A 22,220-nucleotide genomic window follows, 5' to 3' on the forward strand; every position below is an offset into this window, starting at 1 on the left:
AGATCTAGTTTTTCATGTAGATTAATTAAGTTTAGTTCCATTTCAATTATTGTATTAGATTAAACCTTTGAATCTTGTTCTTCATTTTGATTAGATCAATAAAGTAGTATTTTTATCAATTTCGATTTTGTCATTTCCATTTCTAGATCTAATTTCAATTCCTGTCCTTATTTCATTTGAGTCATTAAATTAGATTTCATTATTGTTTAATTAAGTAAATTTCAATTCTTTATATCATGTTTAGTTTAAATGTAATCGGAAATGATTGCGTAATGATTCTCGGCTAAACCTCCATTAGAGAAGGTTGAGAAGCCTTGATGAAAGCTTGATTCCGAATATCGTAGATTCGTCATAATTTCCTTTCCACTCTAGAAACGATTAGTTCACCATGAGAATGGGTTTAATCGTTCACATGCTAGTTATGAATTGGTAGGAATGCCATGTGTAATTAGGGATTAGGAAGAACCAATTGTTCTGCGAAGCAGTTCAATTCGGATTACGACGATTCGTCGTTAATAGGATTAAGTCGAGTTAAGGTGGAATCAATCCCCCTCTAACTCCTTATCATCGAATCAACGTAGCATTCCCTTAGTTATTCCCATCGTCGACTAGTTGCATTTCGTGGGTAGTTGCATCGTAGTCTAGTTGCCTTTTTCGTAAATCTCTCATTAGACTTTAAGTTTAGAGTACTTACACTTAAGAACATAGCATGCGAAAGGACTAAGAGTGGAACGTCACTCTACTCCACTATATCTCATAGACTTGAGAGTAGAATCTTTGATAATATAGGCATTTAAGATTAAGTTTAGTTTTACTTGCGTTTAGACTTCATCGCTTTATTTCGTAGGTAAGACTATTCATTTTATGTTTTATCAGTAGTCATTACCATTCACATTAAATGCAACACGAGGAGCCTCACCTTGCTCTAATGATTCAAAAACATGGGAACGATGAAGCACGTTAATGTCATTATGCGAACCTGGTAAGCCAAAGAAGCAATGCCATATCCAACAGTGTTTGTCTGCAATGGCTTCAAGTACCAAAGTTGGTTCCTTCTTATACCCTACATGTGTTCCAGCCCATTTAGTTGGACAATTCTTCCACACCCAGTGCATACAGTCGATTGATTCAAGCATTCCTGGAAAACCCCTTGCCGCATTTTCAGCTAATATCCTAGTAGTGTCTGCCTCAGTTGGTCGTCTCAAGTACTCTTCCTCAAATGTCGTGATTATTGGCTTGCACCAACGCTTCATAGATACATTTGCTGTGGAATTTCCAATTTGTAAATACTCATCCGTTGAATCAGAAGAACCACCAGTTGCTAATTGTGCAACTGCAGCTAGTCCCTTCTGTAACCCAGAAGTTGCTTGTCGGCCCAATCCATCCACCTTGTCTTTGAAGTAATCATCGAATGTTGCAATAGTTTTCAACATATACATAAAAAGCTTTCTTGTCATCCTGTACCTTCGTCTAAACTTATGAGGAGGCCACTTACAAGGTGTTGTGAAGTAATCCCTCATTATCTTTTGTTTACTGAAATCACCACCATCTCTAAACATGTAATCTCTGCCCTTCACAGATCCACCACGTTTGTCTGTATCCACATCTTCAATTTCAATGGCTGCTTGAGTCATTAATGCCCCAGCAGTGGATAGTAACTGCAACCTCCTCCTCCTCCTTCGCCTCATCATATCATTATGCTCATCTCTTACTCTTTCCATGTAGTCATCTTCAGCGGAAGTACCAGAAGACAACTCGGTAAAACCAGAAGATGAACGATTACTACTAAATCCTCCCCATAACCTTTGGTTAAATACAATTCTTTCTTCTCTAGACATTTTTTCTATTTTTAGCTTCGTTGTAGGGAAGAAGATAGATGTTTGTTTGTTTGATCTAAAAGAAGAGTAAAACGAAATATGAAAGGTAAGGTCACATGTGATAGTTAGATTTTGATCCACTCTCCAATTGACAACATATTTTATCATATTTTTGTTCACACTCCAAGTGACAACACATTTATCCAAATGTCTATCCAAATGTACCCTCAATAATTTCAATTTATGGGCCACCATCCATAATTCCAATGTATGGAATAGTAAAAGGTGCAGTGGGAAGAACCTATTAACCAGACGGGATGTTACATTTTGTCTCGGTCTAAAAATACCAAACGGGATGTTACATTCTGTCTCGGTCTACACCATACACTATTCCTGTCAGAAGCAAACCACCTGCAAAAATGAGTGATATTCCATCAAAATTTCCTGTCATAACCAAGACATAGGAAATGAGTGAAATGCAATTTGGAAACATACGAACTTATAATTCTTGAAATTTTTTTGGAAACATACGAACTTATAATTCCATCAAATTTTTTGGAAACATACGAACTTATACTTTGGAAACATACAAACTTATAATTTCTGAAATTTTTTTTGCCATAACCTCATTTGTTTTATTGACATATTCATATTCAAAACCTACTAATATACTTTGGAAGTAATAAATAAGACAAACAACAATCTTGAACAACACGCAAGTCTAACACAGAAACTCGGTAAAAAAACTAACTTATAATTTTTGAAATTTTTTTGTCATAACCTCCTTTGTTTAATGACATATTCATATCCAAAACTCATCAAAGAAAAACCTGCTAATAAAAAAGTCATTACAAACAACAATCCCAAACGCCATAAGACAAGTAATGGCGCACAGTTATTACTAACTACAAAAAAATATGTACTGAGACCTCCTCCCCCTACGAGAAGGCTCAGTCAAAAAGCTCTCCCCCTATGTCGTTGTCGCCTCTCTGGTTAAGGTTGAGTTTGAGGTGTGGCACTTCCAATATTCTTCAACTCTTGCACACGTCTCTGAAGCTGCAAAGTTCGATTTCGCTCTTCTTGTAAGTACTCAAAACTGCGACGAGAGGACTCCATGAAGGACGCACGCATGGCATAACTGAGAGAGCTGTAGTTAAGGAGCTCCGACTTTACTTCATCCTGTTTAACAAGACAAATGCATGTTAGGGGTTATAGTGAATAATAATAATAACAAATTATGAATAAATTCAAATCATAATAACATCGGCTAACTGCACAAACTGTACTGACAAATCTGCCACCAATGCGGCATCTACTGGTGGAAAATAGGTATGCTCATATCTTGCCCCTGAGAAGTAATCATGCTCCAGTGCCAAAGGTCAGACTCATCAAATATTTGTGGAGTTCTTTGCGGCATCTGAATATCATGAAACACCCTGGGCTGTGACTATGACAACTCTACTCCTTCTGGAAAATGAATATTAGGCCTCAATGCTTCAGAAGTAACCCCTTCAAAATTGGTGCCCTGGTATAACACACCTATCAAGAGACCTCGACCAACCCTCTTCCAATACAAGTCATAGTCTCCCGTAAAAATGAAAGCTGATGCGTCTGGCCAATCATTTGGGTTTGCTCTATAGTGTGAAAGAGTTACAGGAAGAATATCAGAGGCTGTTACATCTATGGGTGGTGGGTAAGGTATAACAATCTCTCCAGATACTTGACGCCAACATCTGTTCCCAAGGTACCATGCAGTTACTGACCCTACAAATATCATTCACCGCTGAGAAAGAAACCTTGCTCTATCACACATATAGGATAGTTTACGGTACTCAGTGTTCTCTAGAACATCTGGAATATCCGCATAAAGGGTCATCAGACGAGTGTTATGAATATTATGCGATAGATCCCCATACCCCCTCTGCCTACAATGAAGCCCCCATGCTTGAATACATGGAATCAGGTCATAAGTCTCATTCTGTTCCAACCTCTTCAACACAGGATGCATCACACGAAAATGTTCGTACCACCAATACTAAATCAATAGATAAAATACAATATCATATATATATATATAACTTAATAATTAGATAAATAAATGAAATGAAACAATAACTTAATAAATAAAACTTACCGGTATAATCCAAACAAAGCCGCACAAATTGCCTTTAGCGGCTTTCGTCTCAACTGTGAGGTCTAGCTAGAGTAAAGGTATGCCAAGATGGATTGACCCCAGTCATAATCCCACATCCTCTCTCTCTACGATGGGGCGAGACAAAGGGCCGATACGTAAATAACTATCAACAGATCCTTTATGATTCATCTTAATAAGTGTGGAATATGCTTTTTTGTATGAAATAATAATACTACACCAACAAAATAGAAGAGGAAATCACGTACATATTTGTGGATCGACTCCTCACCAATATGATAGTCTTTCGGCTTCTTCTTGAGCCTATTCAAGAATCTCGAAATAAACCAACTCATACTTATAGCTTCTCTCTTAAACTGCTCAGCCGATAATCTCAAAAACCCGTCTTCCTCATCACCTTCTACCAAACCAAAACATTCAAAGAAACTCATCGCCGTAGTAAAAACCTCTAAATTTTCATCAAAAGGAACAATATTTCCATAACCAATTGGGATACCTGTGAGCATTGTGAAATCAAGAGGGGTAATCCCAAGCTCACCCCATAGGAAATGGAATGTGTGGGTAGATTGTCACCACCGCTCAACTATCCCAAACAACAACGCTTGATCATTTTGTCCCAAATTAGAATTCAAAAAGTTCCCAAATTGTGTGGCGGCTAAAATGTTGGTAACCGTGACAAAATTAGGATCCGTTTTTTATTTCATAAAACGCCACCACGACACAACATTTGAAAGTACACAACGCACTTTCCATAGGTGTATTTTCTACATTTATCCAACACGCAATTCGATAGAATTACAACTACATTTTTTTTAAAATAATGCGACAAATTTAAACTAATTACACAACAACAAACTTGATATAAACTAACATAAATAATAATAATTAACATAAAAAAAATTTAAAACTTACTTAAGACTCCGCCACTAGATTTGCTACGTGTCGGACCGATGTTGACGCTAATGGTGGGTGTTCCTCAATTTCACAACGCGGTCGTCCTCCTCGCCTACATTTTGCGTTCTTGACGACGATCCTTTTTGCCCAATTTTTTTGGATATTTTGACATTTCCAAATCATAGAGAATACTCTTCATGTGGTGAGGTTGGTGAGGATGCATTGGGGGGGTAGATAAGTCATTAGGAATTGAAGTTTGTGAAAAAAAGTTGTTAATGGAGGCTAGAAAATCGCAATGAAATCGGGAAAGAAAGTGAAAATGGAGCCTGTTCGCGTTTGTTCATATTGACTCATCAGACAGGATGTTATATTCCGTCTCAATCAAAAATCTTCAGACGGAATCTAACATCCCGTCTGAGACATTTTATTTATTTTTGCATTGCACAGCTTTATTTTGTTTTTCACCAAAACGGTAAAAAGAAAGTGAATAAGTGCGGGGAGGGGAATTATTTTCACTTACATTGGAAATGCTGACCCTAAACTTTGTCGCCATAATTTAACTTTTAGAGGTAGATGCCCCTCCGTATTTTTGTCTAGACCTGTTTTTGTCTAGACCTGTTTTAGCACGGTCCATAGTTGTTGAGTTGTGATCGAGTTTGTAATTTTGTGGGCGGGTCGACTCCCTCACAAAAAAATAAAAAATAAAAACAATAGTGCAATTTAGCACGAGAGAAATAACACATTCCCACAATTAGTCGTTCTAAACCCGCACAAGCATATAGAACGAACGAACGAACGAAGGAACGAGTTTTTAAGACATGACTTTGTTCCAGTAATATAATGTTCAGGTGTTGTTGAATTGCCAGCTGTGCATAAACAAAACGAAAGTTCGCCGCCTTGGAAAATTGAGTCGAATCAAAATGTCGGGGGGAGGTGGAGGAGCGTCGAAATATTTAACCAATCTTCCGTCACGTGGCCTCTTCACTTCTTCCACTATTCTCTCCTCTTCTTCCAATCCGGTACTCCCTCTCTCACTTACCTTATCATACTTCCTAATCATTATTACAAACTAACTAACTTAACTAACTTCAAAAAAAATCAAATAAAAAAAAGTTAAATTTGTTTGTTTACTTAGAATTAAAATGCTTCTGGTAAATGAATGAATAAAGATTATAATTTTTTTTTGCAGGGTGGTATGCGTGTGTATGTTTGTGATCGTGACACATCACCTCCAGGTCATTTTATGCTCTCAACTTCCTAAAAAGATTACATTTTTAGAATATAAACTTGTCTGTTTTGAATTATGTGATTGGTCAGACCCTTGTCTAATTACATCCAGAGTCATTGTTGTTTAAGTTTTCTAATGATTTAAGAAGAAGAAGACAAGGTTATTATTGTTGTGATGGATTGGAACCTAATTTTGACCTAAGTTACATTGACACTCGACACAGCGAAATATAAAAAAAATTGAGGTATTTCACGTATAATATGTATCCGACACGGATTATTTTTCAAAAAATATGGTGTGTCCATGTAACATAGAATTTTGTTGTATTGGTGTGATAGGTTGCTTCAACTTGAAGGTCTTTACCCTGAAGGACTAATTACCACCACCAACAACAAAAACAATAACCACAAACAACAACGAAATAAGCTGGACAGAACTTTCAGTAAACTAGTCGGTTCCATCTCCTATGTGCTAGAAAAGTGTCATTGCGATAGCCTTTTTGGTACTTTCCATTTAAGGTGCTGTTGCTTTTCTGTGAAGTTTTGAGAACCAGGTTAGCGTAGGCTAGGTGGACTTCTTTTTACTTTCATATTCCCTGTGGTGAGTTCTAATTCCCATTTTCCAATTTCTATTTCTGAATTCAATCTTTAGCATTATTTAGAGTATTGCCTGGAATATACTGAGTGCTCTACACTATACCTACAACCCTTTGATATCTCTAAAATACCTATCAGCCTGCCTGTTATGTGATGAGTTACTTACAGTATAAATAAACAACTCTACCTTCTTTGGGGCTCCATGACATTGATTCCTATTCCTTCCAGTTTATATTGTGTTCCTCCAATCTATGTTTCTAGGAACTTTAGGATAAACTGTACTTGAACCCAATTCCTCACCCTTTACAATACATCAATATTTTCTTCGACCATCTGGGCTATGGTTAATCCAAGTGCTTCGATTTTGACTTTCTTCCTTTAGGAGAGCAGTGTTTTTACTTAGTGTAGCTGGATCTGGAACGTGTAATTGTTCATACACACACACACACACAAACCAGTACCACTTATAGACATCATGGTGCGTGATATATAAAGGTTGTTTGTGATGCAGATGAATAAAATGATCAGTTCTGCTGTTACTGGTTAATACAGAGTATTTTGTACTTTTAAGTCAGTTATCCTTGCTTTTCTCATACGCACTTTGCCTCTCACTTTGTGCATAGGGTGCTAAGAGTTCTTTTAGCTCTAGTGCGGCAGCTACTTTTAATATTTTGTCAAGCATTTCCAGCTATGTTTTAGGCCTATTGCTCTAATTAAATAATCTTGAGCAGTACTTTTACCTAGGCTATCTGGATCTGGAACTTTTAGCCTAACTATTAGAGTGGAAAATAACATTTGCTCTTATCTGTATATGCAGAGGAGCAATTAATAAAGACAGACCAAATGAACATATTGATTAGAGCTCTCAAGCAGAAAAATAGAAGGGGTGATTCCAGCCCAAAGGGTGTGAAGGGTAAAGCTACTCCCGATAGTGCAAAAGGCAAGAGGTAATGTATTTATTCCTTCTGTATATCATTTTATCAGCCTAGGAGTATTAATGCATCTGGACTATCTTTTCACCCACTGTTATGCATGTTCATAAACTTACTGTTATCAGTATATATTTAAACTTTGCATGCTTGATCATCTTCCTCCTATTCCTATGTTATTTTCATGACAAGGACTGCTTTAAGTAGCTGGGTAGAAGAAAGGCTATTTATTGTTGTCTTCTTATTATGTGCAACTTTTTAGTTGCTATTTCTTGGTCGTTTCGTTATTAATCTTCATATCCCTTTTTTCTCCTTGTCTCTCAGAGCTGCTGAAAGACCTGCAGATGGAAGGGTTTCAGCGAAGAGAGCCAACATTACATCAAACTCTCGTAACTCTCGACAAGGTAATTTTTAATAATTGTAGTTATTAGTTGGGTAGCGGAAGGATGTCATTGACATAACTGATACCTCTGCTCAGACTTTGTAACCTTGACATCATTGGTTTTTATTTAATCTCTATTTATGTGTATGTGTGTGTGGGTGGGTGTGCGTGCGTGTAATTTAACTATGAATAAAGTAGAGGGTTACGCAGATCCTTCACCTGCATTTATAACTTATCAAAAAAAAAAAAAGCATTCATAACTTATGAAGTCTTACATACATCTTTACCTCCTTTTCTTCCTCTTTAATATCACATAGTTCTCAGTTTAATGTGGTATGTGTATAAAGTGGTATCAGCTATATAGTGTTAAGCTACAGGTCTGGTCAGATAATTTTGTGTAATCTCGAGGTCTTCTCATTTCATGTTAGATTACGCACCTTAAATGATATAATGACTTGTCAACTGCAGGACGTCTAAGGCGGCTAATGTTGATTGAGTTCATTTTTGTGGTTATGAAACGATTAATCTGCTATTACTTGTGCATTTGACCTTTTAAATTGAAATGATGGGTTCCTTCTTAGTTATTACTTTTTAGGGAATCATGCTATTGGAGAGCTACATTTAACTTTACTCGGTGATGAAATACCAACACTTTTTGTTCTAGTATTACCAAATAGCAATAGCAACACAGCTCTAGAAAATCTCCGACATAGTAAAATCTACTTTAGATCTGATGGTAATCAACTATTCATATCTTCCTTCCACAGTTGAAGACTAAATTGAAAAAAGTTCAAGAAAAAATACACATATTTGCAACTTATGTTTAAATCCATCACATTTTGGTGATGACACTTTGTTTGAATTGTTCATAAAGATGGACTTTGCCTATTAACTGTATCAAACTTGTTTCCATTTAGTTTGGCTTGAATGTATTTAAAATGAGATACAACATAGAAAGAGGAAGAAGAGAAGTAGCCTTCTTCTTTGTCTTGGGGAAAGGTAAGAGAACTAAGGAAGAAGAAGAAAAAACAATGGGAAGAAAGAGTAAGTGGATGATGGAGGAGGTGAGAGATAGGAAGGAAACGGCTAGTGGGAATAGTTACAACCATTTTCATAGTTACAACCATCTTCTATGACCTAAAAGGCTACGAAAATAATCTATTAGCATAGTTACAACCATTTTCATAATTATTTATTCGTAAGGAGGTGCTTGTAACTTGTAAGGTCTTGAGGCCAAGAATAGTTGTGTAACTAAAGAATAGTAATAAGATTATTTTTAATTAGTTGTGCCCCTGTGTCCTACTTCATATAGGTCTGGTGTCAGACACTCTGTATCCATGTTGGACAACGACACATGTATCCGTGTGAGTGTGACTTAGGTTGTATATAATGATCCAACGGTCAAAGATAGATCCTAAGATCTATATGTTAAAAAACTATAGTTTTATAGTTAACTTGAAGTTGGGTTCCAAACTGTACCAAACCGCTTATAGGAGAAAAACAACTGAAAATGCTCAATTTGGTTTGGTCAGTTTGCTCGGTTTTTCCGTTAGCCGAGATGTAACAGCCAAGAAAGCTCGAAAATGTTCAACATAGCCACGTGTCTTGTCGGATACTGTGTCCAACATTTGGTCACCTTGACACTCAAATACTGAGTCAGATTTATTATATGACCTAGTACTTTATGAATCTAGGCACACTGGACATTTAAGGTATTTACCCACGGCGTGTACTTTATATGGAAATCAGAGGCCTTTCTTCATTCCTACACCCCCACTAAGGGTCAGTTAATGAAATTTAGAGACACTTAGTGGTAGATTGATTACAAGTAATAGACAACTGGAAATGCTTTTGGGTCCTTTACTATGAGTTGTGAGATATATGGAGTATAGACAATGAAAATTGTCATTTTTTTTTTATGAGCGATCTTGTTATAATTTGATTGCACGTAGGCATAGTGGTGGACTTGTGGTTGTGTGTTTTATTTATATATATTGTTTTTTTTTGGTTGCCTTATATATAAGTTGAAGTCTCATAAGAAAGCGATCAAAATATAATTTTTTCCCCTATGTATCTAGGTTACATGGACACACCATATTTTGAAAAATATTTGTGTCGGATGCGTATCCAAGTGTCTATGTCGGACACATTTTGTATGTGATTTACCTCAACGTTTGGTATATCGCCGTGTTCGTATCTGTGTTGGACACGGACACACCTATCCGTGTCAATGTAACTTAGCTATGTATCAATATTACTACATGTTATTTTATTTTCTTGTCCTCAACGTATCCTATTGTAGTTTACAAAATGTTTCGTATTTTTGTGTTGGTATCATCATTTCGGACACGACCCTTGTGTCCGTGTCAGTGCTTCTTAGGTGACGGTTGTAGGTGATGGGTGGACGGGAGACAGCACACACGGCAGATTGAAGCCGGTGAGGAGGTAGGTGGTGCGAGGCCAGGAGAGGGCTACTTTAGTTTCAAATTTCAAATAAGGGTTTGTTCCAGGATGTTTTGTCGAATTGGTGAAGATAAACTGAATACACCTATTGGTTGCCCAATTGAAATGGCTCATTTAACTGGCATTAGTTCCAAGAGCACATCTAAGATGGCCCTTCTTAAGAACACTAAGGTTGTGGGGGGGGTGGGTCGAGATTAGGTTATAAGTCCAAATAGAGGCATGCGGTTGTTTGTTGAGGAAGTTAATTTGTAGAAACAACAGAAAGGGTGGAAGGATAAATATGTTTACAAGCTTCATGAGAAGAACTGGGGTCAGGTGGATCGACTAGAAGTAGTTTTGGAAGAGGCCAAAGCGACTGAGGACAGGAAGAAAGAATCAGGAATTATTGGGGAAAGTTGGAGAGCAAGAGAGATGAGGTTGATAAATTGGTTTTATTAAAGAAGATTCAAGAGAATTTCTTTCGAGATGCCTCAACTAGCATCTCTGGAGTGCCTGATTCACAAAGTCTAGAAGATTGGGTCAATACAAAGGTGATTCTCATTGGGAGAGACCTGGGGGGGTCGAGATTAGGTTATAAGTCCAAATAGAGGCAGCACAGTAAAGAGGCAGGCGGTTGTTTGTTGAGGAAGTTAATTTGTAGAAACAACAGAAATTGTGGAAGGATAAATATGTTTACAAGTTTCATAAGAAGAACTGGGGTCAGGTGGATCGACTAGAAGCAGTTTTGGAAGAGGCCAAAGAGACTGAGGACAGGAAGAAAGAATCAGGAATTATTGGGGAAGGTTGGAGAGCAAGAGGGATGAGGTTGATAAATTGGTTTTATTAAAGAAGATTCAAGAGAATTTCTTTCGAGATGCCTCAACTAGCATCTCTGGAGTGCCTGATTCACAAAGTCTAGAAAATTGGGTCAATACAAAGGTGATTCTCATTGGGAGAGACACAGGGGGTCGAGATTAGGTTATAAGTCCAAAATAGGCAAAGATAGTAGTAAAGAGGCAGGCGGTTGTTTGTTAAGGAAGTTAATTTGTAGAAACAACAGAAAGGGTGGAAGGATAAATATGTTTACAAGCTTCATGAGAAGAACTGGGGTCAGGTGGATCGACTAGAAGCAGTTTTGGAAGAGGCCAAAGAGACTGAGGGCAGGAAGAAAGAATTAGGAATTATTGGAGAAGGTTGGAGAGCAAGAGGGATGAGGTTGATAAATTGGTTTTATTAAAGAAGATTCAAGAGAATTTCTTTTGAGATGCCTCAACTAGCATCTCTGGAGTGCCTGATTCACAAAGTCTAGAAGATTGGGTCAATACAAAGGTGATTCTCATTGGGAGAGACCTGGGGGGGGGGTCGAGATTAGGTTATAAGTCCAAATAGAGATAGCACAGTAAAGAGGCAGGCGGTTGTTTGTTGAGGAAGTTAATTTGTAGAAACAACAGAAAGGGTGGAAGGATAAATATGTTTACAAGTTTCATGAGAAGAACTGGGGTCAGGTGGATCGACTAGAAGCAGTTTTGGAAGAGGCCAAAGAGACTAAGGACAGGAAGAAAGAATCAGGAATTATTGGGGAAGGTTGGAGAGCAAGAGGGATAAGGTTGATAAATTGGTTTTATTAAAGAAGATTCAAGAGAATTTCTTTCGAGATGCCTCAACTAGCATCTCTGGAGTGCCTGATTCACAAAGTCTAGAAGATTGGGTCAATACAAAGGTGATTCTCATTGGGAGAGACTTGGGGGTCGAGATTAGGTTATAAGTCCAAATAGAGGCAGCACAGTAAAGAGGCAGGCGGTTGTTTGTTGAGGAAGTTAATTTGTAGAAACAACAGAAAGGGTGGAAGGATAAATATGTTTACAAGCTTCATGAGAAGAACTGGGGTCAGGTGGATCGACTAGAAGCAGTTTTGGAAGAGGCCAAAGAAACTGAGGACAGGAAGAAAGAATCAGGAATTATTGGGGAAGGTTGGAGAGCAAGAGGGATGAGGTTGATAAATTGGTTTTATTAAAGAAGATTCAAGAGAATTTCTTTCGAGATGCCTCATCTAGCATCTCTGGAGTGCCTGATTCACAAAGTCTAGAAGATTGGGTCAATACAAAGGTGATTCTCATTGGGAGAGACCTGGGGGTCTCCATGGGCAATGGTTGCAAAGGTGCAGCCGAAATGCTGCAAGAAATAAATAAGAAAGCAGTAGAACGGGTGCTTCAACAGAGGCCAGAGTTGGTGGAAAGGGAAAGTTCAGTTTCCAATGTCTTCTAACATTTTGACTTGCAATATGAGGGGGGATCTGGGTCTAAAGATAAAGCTCGAACATTGCAATGTACATACACAACTTTAGACAAATGGCAGTTGCATTGCAAGAAATTATGAGGGAGAATGTGTGAGAGAGATTCATTATACACCTTTGGGGTAGAAAGCCACACTCATGGGCTTGTTTACCCTCATTTGGTAGATCAGGAGGTCAGATTGCGATAGGGGACACTGACAGGCTGATTATGGACGATACAGTGCAGGGTGCTTTCACTCTTTCTTTTCTTTTTAAAGGTATGAGCTCTGGTTCCAAGTGGGATTTCTCAAGCATCTATCGGCCGGTGGTTTGTGCAGATAAAGAACAATTCTGGCCTGAATTAGGTGATGCGGGTACTTTTATGGGAACTCTCTTGGTGCCTAGCCGTCAACTTTAACATAGTCAGATACTCGGATGAAAAGAGAGGGGGTTGCAGACTCAATAGAGATACAAAGAAATTTAATGAGTTTATTGACAATTTATGTTTAATGGACTTTACTTCGGAGGGAGCTCAATTCACTTATTCTAACAATCATTTGAGGCCTTGAATGAGCAGATTGGATCGGTTCTTCGCTTCATCTTCCTGGGTTGAACACTTCGATTATCATGCTGAGACAGCTTTGGGATTCCATCTATCAGATCATAGGATGATATTAGTACAGAAATTACAATTTGGGGGTTGTTTGAAGCGTTTTAAATTCGAGCTCATGTGGTTAGAAAAGCAGGATCTGATTTCATTGATGGAGGAATGGTGGAATCAGCTTTTGGCGAGTGGAAAGCGTGGTTTTGTGTTAAGAAAAAAACTGCGGTACCTTAAATGTAAGATAGTTGAGTGGAATAAGACTACTTTTGTCCTTTATGATGTTAAAATAAACAATATCAGCGGGTGTTAAAAAAGCTTGAAACGAAGGAAGAACATAACTTCAGCTGAAATGGATGTGAAGAATGAAACACTTATGAAATTGGATGATCACCTCAATTTGGAAGAAGATTACTGCTTTAGTAGAGCCAAGATAAAGTGGGCTAAAGATGGCGAAAGATGTACTAGATTTTTGCACGGAATTGCAATTGCAAGATACCACGGCAATTGTATTTCTAAACTACGAATTAGAGGTGAATGGACTAACGACCAGAATATTATTAGAAATTGTGCTGTAAATTTCTACTCCAAACTGTATAAAGAACAAGTTAAAGTGAGACCTACTCTGGATGGGATTAATTTCAATTCAATTGATGAAGAACTTGCGCAGTGGATAAAGAGAGCTTCGAAGAGGAAGAAATAAAGGCAGCTCTCGAGTCCGGCTGGAGAAAAATCACCTGGGCCGGACGGTTTCACGATTGTAATCTATAAACGATGCTGTCTTTTATAAAAGGGCACATCAAGGAGATAGTCAAGGAGTTACAAGACAATTCTTTCCTGAATCGGCAACATAATAATACCTTTATCACTCAAGTAGCAAAGGGGCTTCTAACTTGGCTGATTTTCGGCTGATCCTTTTGGGAGGGGTTTATAAGATTGTCAAAAAGCATTGACAATCCGGCTCAAGAAGGCTATTACATGCTGGTGAGTGATTATCAGGGGTCATCAATAGGACGGCAGATTCAAGACCATGTACTTATTGCTAATGAGCTCATAAATTCACGGACGGTCTGGTATTCCTGGCTTCATGTATATGATCCATTTTACAAGGCTTTGATAATATTAGTTTGACATTCCTTGATTGCCTTCTTATGCAATACGGTTTCGGTCCTAAATGGAGAAGCTAGATCAAGACGTGCCTTTTGACTACTCATTTTTCGGTAATGATCAATGGCACTCCAGTTTGTGTTTTGATTTTTTCCACTAGTTACAAAGGATTAACTCAGGGGGATCCTCTCTCCCCTCAACTTCTTGTGATGGTTGTTGAAGCTTTAACCAGAATGGTAGTGAAGGCACAAGATAGGGGGTCTTATAAAATAGTGCTCCAATCCCTATTCTGCAATATGCAGATGATATTTTATTGTTTCTTGATGCAAGTATTGAACATACTAGAGTATTAAGGATATATTATTCTGGTTCGTAGCGGTCGCTGGTCTTCATCTAAACTTCACAAATAGCCTAATTTATGGAGTCGACAGTATCCCAGATTTACTGAACAGTATGCAATTATCTAGGCCTTCCTTTAACTGTTCCTTTTAAATCGAAGACTGTGTAGGTGCCAGTGGTTTAGAGTTTCAGGAAAAGGCTTGCTATTTGGAAGCGCAAATACCTATCAAAAGGAGGAGTAATCAGTCTCATCAAATCCATTCTCTCAAGTCTACCTATTTATTCCTGTCACTTTTTACGATTACTGTAAGTGTGGAAAATGAAATTGAAAAGATCGCGAGGGATTTTCCATAGGGGGCCCAAATGATGCACGTTGATATCATCTTATCTCTTGGGAGAAATGGTGAATGCCCAAAAAATTAGGGGGCCTGGGTTTTAGGCGCATTAGGGAGGTCAGCATATCTCTCCTTTGCAAATGGATTTGGTTTTTTGCTGATCAAGGACTATGGAAGAGGGTAATTAGGATTGATATGGTGTTGAGTTTCTTGGGTGGTATTCTAAGAATGTTATAAGCACTTACAGATGTGGACTACAGAACAACATGGAGTTGGCTGCCAACGAAATTAATTATAAAGTTGGTGATGGTTCAAGGGTGTATTTTTGGGAGGACAAATGGTGCTCAAGTGTTCCTCTCAAACCTTTGTTTCCTATCATTTATGGAATTCGTGCTATAAAATGGGGACTGTCCAGTAACATGTCATCTGGCATGATGGAATTCAGCCGAGGAATTTCAATTTTTCAAAGGAACTTTTTTGATAGTGAGATACAACAAGCGACTGATTTTTTTGCTTAATTTCCTCGTTAAAGTTTAATGAGGAGCAAGATAGAAGATTATGGGCTGGCGGTGATCTGCCTTCTACTCTCAATAATATGTACGAGAATCGAGAGTTTTGGACGCGCAACAACTGGAAATTCCAAACTTCCCCTTCGCATATAAGAAGGTTTGGAATTCTCATGTACCATCCAAAGTTGGGTTTTCTGTTTGGGCTTTATTATGGGGCAGAATGCTAACTACAGATAATCTTGGGGGAATGGGACAAATCATGATCAACCGTTGTTTGATGTGTACTAAAGAGGAAGATTCTACCCAGTATCTGTTTTTTTAGACTGCAAGGTGGCTAGAAGTATTTGGAATTGGTTCTTGATCTCTTTGCAATGTCAACCTGTTTTTCCTCAAGGGCTAATTGTTCTTATGACTTTTACTCCTCGGGGCACTCTTGCCAACTGGGTATTTCTTCAGGAACGTTATATTCCATACTAATTCTTTTTTCGATAAACCATATTCCATGCTATTACATGGGTCATTTTGCTTTGAAAGGAACAAAGATATTTTTGAAGACAAGTTCAACAGCTCAAGATTGTGGGTCTGACTGGTGAGAGAAGAAATCAGGCCGCTCAAGACCTTCTTAGGTCGATTTTTGCTGCGGCTACTTCATTCCCAGCTAAGTCCAATTTGAACAAGGATAGTAAAGGTAAGGGTCTTTCCAAGAGGGGAGAGTCTGTTAGTAATAGGTTGCCTAGGGAGTTACTCAGACTTGCATCATCTGTTAACTATGGTGATGAGGTCGAGGCGGGTAGCAGTAGGAGTGGGAAGATATCGGTTTCCAAATGAATCACAAGATTTTGTCTTGGAACGTGAGGGGTTTGGGTAAAAAGAAAGAACTTCTGGGGATCAAAGAGGTGATTAGGAAAGAAAAACCCAGCATTGTTATCCTACAAGAGACAAAACTCTTATGTTTTTCACATGTTGTTGCAAGGCAGATTTGGGGTATTCAGGAGTTAGGGTGGGTCGAGCTTCCCTCAGTTAGGTCTAGGGGTGGGGTCTGTGTCCTTTGGGACAATGAGAAAGTAGAGATTATTTACAATATTGTGGGCTCCTTTTGGGTTTCTATTTTGTGCAACTTAGTGGGGGATAATGGGTCCAGATTGGTGACCGGTGTCTATGGACCACCAAATAATAAACAGATTGATTTTCCGTCTTTTGGTCCTGGCAAATTAGCTTTGGCTAATGTTTTGGGTGTTGATGTAAGATCCTTAATTATGTAGTTGGAATATAGTCCCAGGACCAATTAATTGACTTCACGAGTTTGTGATTTAGTATCTGTTGATGGCTAGTGCTCTTGCAAATGTCAGATTAGGTGGCTGTAGGTCCAAGGTTTATCACCTCACCTTTTGTCCGATACTCCAAGTTCTATTTTATGTTACTGTCCAATTGCCTTGCCTTCTAAAGGAGAATCTATGTTGTCGTGTTTGTGATTGGAGAGAAATAATAAAGATAGAGCTACCTATGGTTGTTATTTGATGATGTTTATAGTGGGATGAGGAGGAAAGAAACTATGCAAGGCCGGTTTTACAATGATCAAATGGTGCTCTCTTGTTAGTCCATATGTTACTTGTACATATAGATGTTCAGAGTTTGGCATATCTCCTGACTCATTTATAAATAGGTATGTATTGTGAAAGCTGAGTTGTTTACACTGGATACAGAAAATTACACAAATTGGAAAGGAAAGAAGAATACAAAATAGTTTAATTGGTAAAATGATGTTATTATCTAAATAAAAGCTGTCAAAACCATTTTATAGTCATTATATTCCGTTATCGCACATGCTCTTTAATATATATACTGTATGTGTATTTATGTATTTATATACAGTGGCGCTCTTAGAGAGAAACAGGAGAATGTAACTAGGAGAGAGTCTTTAATCTTTGGAAACGTGGGATGCAGTATTTTACAAATATGACAAGAAATATGTAACTCCTTTGTTTCTTCTAAGTTCGTTTAATGGATGTCTGTCTAAGAGCCTACCAAAAAGTGTGCTTCTATAATGACTTAATGGTGAATTTTTGGTGGGGATGATCCCCCTACCATGTTGATCACATCCACCAAAAATCAGCTCATTCCGATATCTCTAACCTAGTCAAATGTGTTAAAAAAACTGAAAAAATATAGACCGTTGACAAAAATCACAAATTTAAACACAAGTTGACAAGGATACATATATTGAAATGAGCTGATATATATGTTTGCAGTTCTCTTGCGTTAGTTAGTGATCCATTCCCGTATTTTTTGTTTTTGTTACTTTTACATACAAGTTTTCTTAGGTTTTAAGAATGTTTGAGAGATGAATTACGTTGAGTTTATCTTCTATTTGTTTCTTTGTTATACTTGGTATTGGATTATTTGTGCTTTCATTTATTTCTTTTAACTGATAACACTTTTTTTTCCCATTTTAACCCGGTGAGGAGACCATATTACTACGTTGATTGAGTTTGATTTATTTTTTTCGTGGTTTTGTAGAGGGGTCAAGCAGTCGTGCATCTGACAAGGACTATCAGGGGTTGACTGTAGAGAAGCTGCGTGCAGTTCTCAAGGAGAGAGGTCTTCCAACCAAAGGAAAGAAGGTAAATTTCCATGCTTTGTATGTGTCCTGGCACTTTGGAAGAGAATATGTGCTCAAGTAAATTGCAAGGTTGACTATGTAACAAAGACAAAAATTTGTTCAGTGTCAGAAATGGCTACAAAGATATTTGGATCTTTGCAAACCTGATATGTATACCCAATATACCCAATCAACTAATAACATATTTCAAGAATGACTGATGTAAAATTCCAGTAACATGAATTGTATTCTTTACTCGTAAAGTCGTAGAAATGCTCCAACAGCATCATTCGATCATAATAAAAACCTACTGGAAATGCTAATTCCATATATATCATGTAATAAATTGGAATATTAATTTTACTTGGTTAAGATAAAGGCATGGCCAGGGATGTGAGTTATATACTGGTAAGAAACTTTCGACAGGAAGTGTGGCAAGACAGCTTGTGGATAAATTGATATGTGCTGACAGTAATAAACATTTTAGCACTGAGTCATATTTCAGTGAGGGAAAAAATAAAGAGGAATTGTATAGTTGGAAAATAGGAATCTGACTTGTGGGCTTGAACATTACACAATCAGTCTACCATGGTTGGTAGAATTGGTTTTTCTTTATGGTTTGGCTATTTAGTGGCCTTTTCTAGGTCCTTCAGAGTTTAGATTGTATTTTCCTGATTTTACATTTTATGTTCACATAACAGCTGCATCATTCCATCTTACCCATTTTTTGTCGAATTATATGGTGAGTGATTACTGATACAATGGTACACGTGCAGGATGAACTGATTGCGCGTCTTAGAGGTGACAAGGTAGATAGTGAAGCATAGTTCCAAGGGGAAGAAATCAGCCCCGTAATTGTCTGTATACATCCAACTCCTGAGAAGTTCCCATTGGATCAAATTTTGAGATAGTGAAGGGATTGAAAACCTTTCATTTTGGTAGACTGCTGATGTAATCAAATTTTGAGGAAAGAAGTGGGGAAGAAAAATATGGGCTTCAAGTCCTGCATCTGTATGACATGTATTTCACATTTGTACAATGTAGATTTCTCGTCTGTCTCGTTTCTTCCCAATGTTGTGTTGGAATTTGAAAGAGAGAAAATAAAGGAAAATTGCAGAAGTTAGGTTAGCCATGTGATAGAGGGATAGACTGCTAGGTCCGTAGTCCATATGACTCCCACAAGTATACGTTAGCTACGTATTTATGTATCGAAGACATTTAGCTCGGGGGCCCTCCATATAACAGTGGAGGGCTAGCCAGAGATGTCTGCCAGATGTCTAATCCCAAAGTTGTGCCGTGGCTGACAAGTTACTCACGTGATGTGCTGAGAGATCAACCTTTTTCATGTAGATGTAATCGGCTACATGGTTGAGAGACTTCATTGCTCCATCAACCACCTGCACATCGTGATCCATTGCATCTCTACACTATATGATAGCCGGATCTTTAGGAGGAAAATTTCTCAACCAAACTGTGTATTTATAATCTCTTTATTTTATGATTTTAGAACCACCTCCTTTAATTATTCTAATCAGCTCCCTCGTTTTTAAACAATTTACCAAAAACTCTCTTATTTTATTGAAATTAGAATTAGCTTCATATTATTTAAAATAATTTAGAAAACCTCATTCACGTCACTCAAATTATTTTTAATCCCTCCTAATGTTTTTATATTATTTTTTAGATTATAACTAGAATTCAAAAAATCATACTATCATAGAGATGTTAGAGCCAGAGGTTTAAAGATTTGAAAAAACACCGATGCGTAGCACGGTTTGCATACTCGTATACAAGTTTTAAAAGGCACGCACCACAGATGTCGAGCCCGATTCCTCCGCCAAGTTGTACCAACTCTTTAGCTACTACAATACCACCCAACAGTCGGGCTTCCTAGCTTGTTGTTACCTTGTTGGCTGCAGGCCGTTGAATAGAGCTCCCAAAACCTGCCCTCTGCTATTTTTGTATATACTACCCCACAGTCTAGTCTGGACCTGAGCCGTCAATAATGCTCACTTTAATAAAGTTCGTGGAAGGCGGAACCTATCTCTCTCTCTCTTACAGTTGTCATTTCAAGCTTTTGAGGTGTCTTGGTTGGTTCACTGGGTTGCTTAACATCTGGTATAAGAGCCAATCCCAAGCCCCAAGGTCCAAGGTTCTAGAATGGGCGATGTAGAGGCTAGACTGAAATGCCTTGGTATATGTATAAGCATGGTGCTAACACATTGAGCATTGATACTTTGATAGGTAACCGGAGCTTCCAAAGAGGAGTGAATAGCTGGGTGAGGAGTCCTGGGTGAGTGTCATTAGAGTAGTTCGACGAGGGTGTTGACACTTTTGAAGCTGTGTCGATTTCTGCTTCTATGACAGCTTGGGATGTATTTAATATTTTGAGACTTTAGGGTTTGGTATGTAAAGATCCAAACCCCTATAAATCTACGATTGTTAAAAAGATGCTCAAAGAAACGTTAATGAAAAATAAACGCATTAGCCCCATTTGTTCTTATATTCTCATCACATGATTTCATTTAGGAATTTCTTTTGTCTTCTTTTAACATATTAACTACTAGCAACTTATCTATTTTTTTGCATAGCAAAATCAAAAGAAAAAAAAAAAAAAGATTGATCATTTTGGCATTTTTACTTCAATTTATATATACACATTATGTTTTTTTTATATTTCTATTTTGCTAGCTAAACAGGAAAATATTACCAGAAAGAATGGAAAAGTACAAGAGTACATGGTCTAACTATACATAATGATCAAGCAATACCAACATAGGAATTGCATCTTCCATCTAAGCTAGATATGATCCGTCATTCTTTGCAGTTTGGACCACGCACAAACACATGGCCCTTACCATGATTTTGTCGCTTGGACTTACCATTGTTTTGGATGTTGTCGTTTGCAGGAATCCTTTTTGATTAACCTTGGCCTGTAAACTCTTTCTGATCATTATTGACAGTGCATGATTGCCATCTCTAAAGACCGTTCTTTATTCTGTGTCGCAAAAGAAATGAGTAATCTCCTTTACATGCTCATCCAATTCATTAGGAGATCGACCTAGTTTAGTCATGTACACACCAACACTATTTCAAAGGTTCAGTCATTACATTGTCACTCTTGCTCAAACATTCAACAATGCAATAATTTTGGTCATGCATCCCTTCGGGTGAGTTGTGACAATCGATAGCAAGCCATGGTTTCCTCTGTTTTACTTGAGAGTTACTCTCCTTTGCACAATTGCACCTAAGCTATAATAGGCTGGTTTGCTTCCTAGCCCTCGGAGTTCATGGTGGTGGAGCCATTATCCAGTTCCACTCTAACAGTGGATAAGATATATAGCATATCTAGTTAGCTGATTTAGGTTTTTTTTTTGCCTCACTAGTACGTGAAACAATTGTACAAATATGTTTACTATTGCTTTGAGTGTTGCGAAGGGGAAATTGCCTTCACATTGGCATTGTTGAATCCTTTGAGAGTCTTCAATATTTCCATCATCATGCTCCTTTTCCTTAACTATCTAAAAGGATTGCTTCCTCTGCCATTTTCTTTCAGCTGCCCCCCACTCGGCCTTCAATGTTTGTACTATGATGTTGGTTTACAATGGCCATCGCAATATAGCATGGCCAAAAATCTTGCATTCGGCAAATTAAATCAAAGGCTAAAAATTAAATTTGCCGAGCTTGGTAACTCTAGCTTGTAACCTTAGTAGGGGCTAAAAATTGGATGATCCTCCTCAGCCTCAAACCCCCAACCATTTCAGGTAAAATCCTCCATTGTTCAACAGTGTGAGTTCTGGAAAGTTGGGCTAGTAAATCCTTCCATGGCCCAACCGTCTTCCTCTTCTCCTTCCCCCATGGCCTCGAACACCTTAGTAGGGGCTAAAAATTGGATGATCCTCCTCAGCCTCAAACCCCCAACCATTTCAGGTAAAATCCTCCATTGTTCAACAGTGTGAGTTCTGGAAAGTTGGGCTAGTAAATCCTTCCATGGCCCAACCGTCTTCCTCTTCTCCTT

At 38.0% G+C, this 22,220-nt stretch overlaps 1 protein-coding gene across 1 annotated transcript; it reads left to right on the forward strand.

The window, feature by feature from the left end:
• The first annotated feature begins 5,558 nt into the window (after window positions 1–5,558).
• On the forward strand, window positions 5,559–19,256 carry LOC147496862 (SAP domain-containing protein). The gene is made up of 6 exons (XM_086559704.1): window positions 5,559–5,882; window positions 6,053–6,098; window positions 7,505–7,634; window positions 7,941–8,020; window positions 18,121–18,224; window positions 18,979–19,256. The coding sequence occupies exons 1-6, from the start codon at window positions 5,784–5,786 to the stop codon at window positions 19,027–19,029; spliced, it is 510 nt and encodes a 169-aa protein (XP_086415830.1). The 5' UTR covers window positions 5,559–5,783; the 3' UTR covers window positions 19,030–19,256.
• The last annotated feature ends 2,964 nt before the right edge of the window (window positions 19,257–22,220 follow it).

This window comes from Coptis chinensis, chromosome 5, assembly GCF_015680905.1.
Source record: "Coptis chinensis isolate HL-2020 chromosome 5, ASM1568090v1, whole genome shotgun sequence".
Classification (NCBI taxonomy): Eukaryota; Viridiplantae; Streptophyta; class Magnoliopsida; order Ranunculales; family Ranunculaceae; genus Coptis; species Coptis chinensis.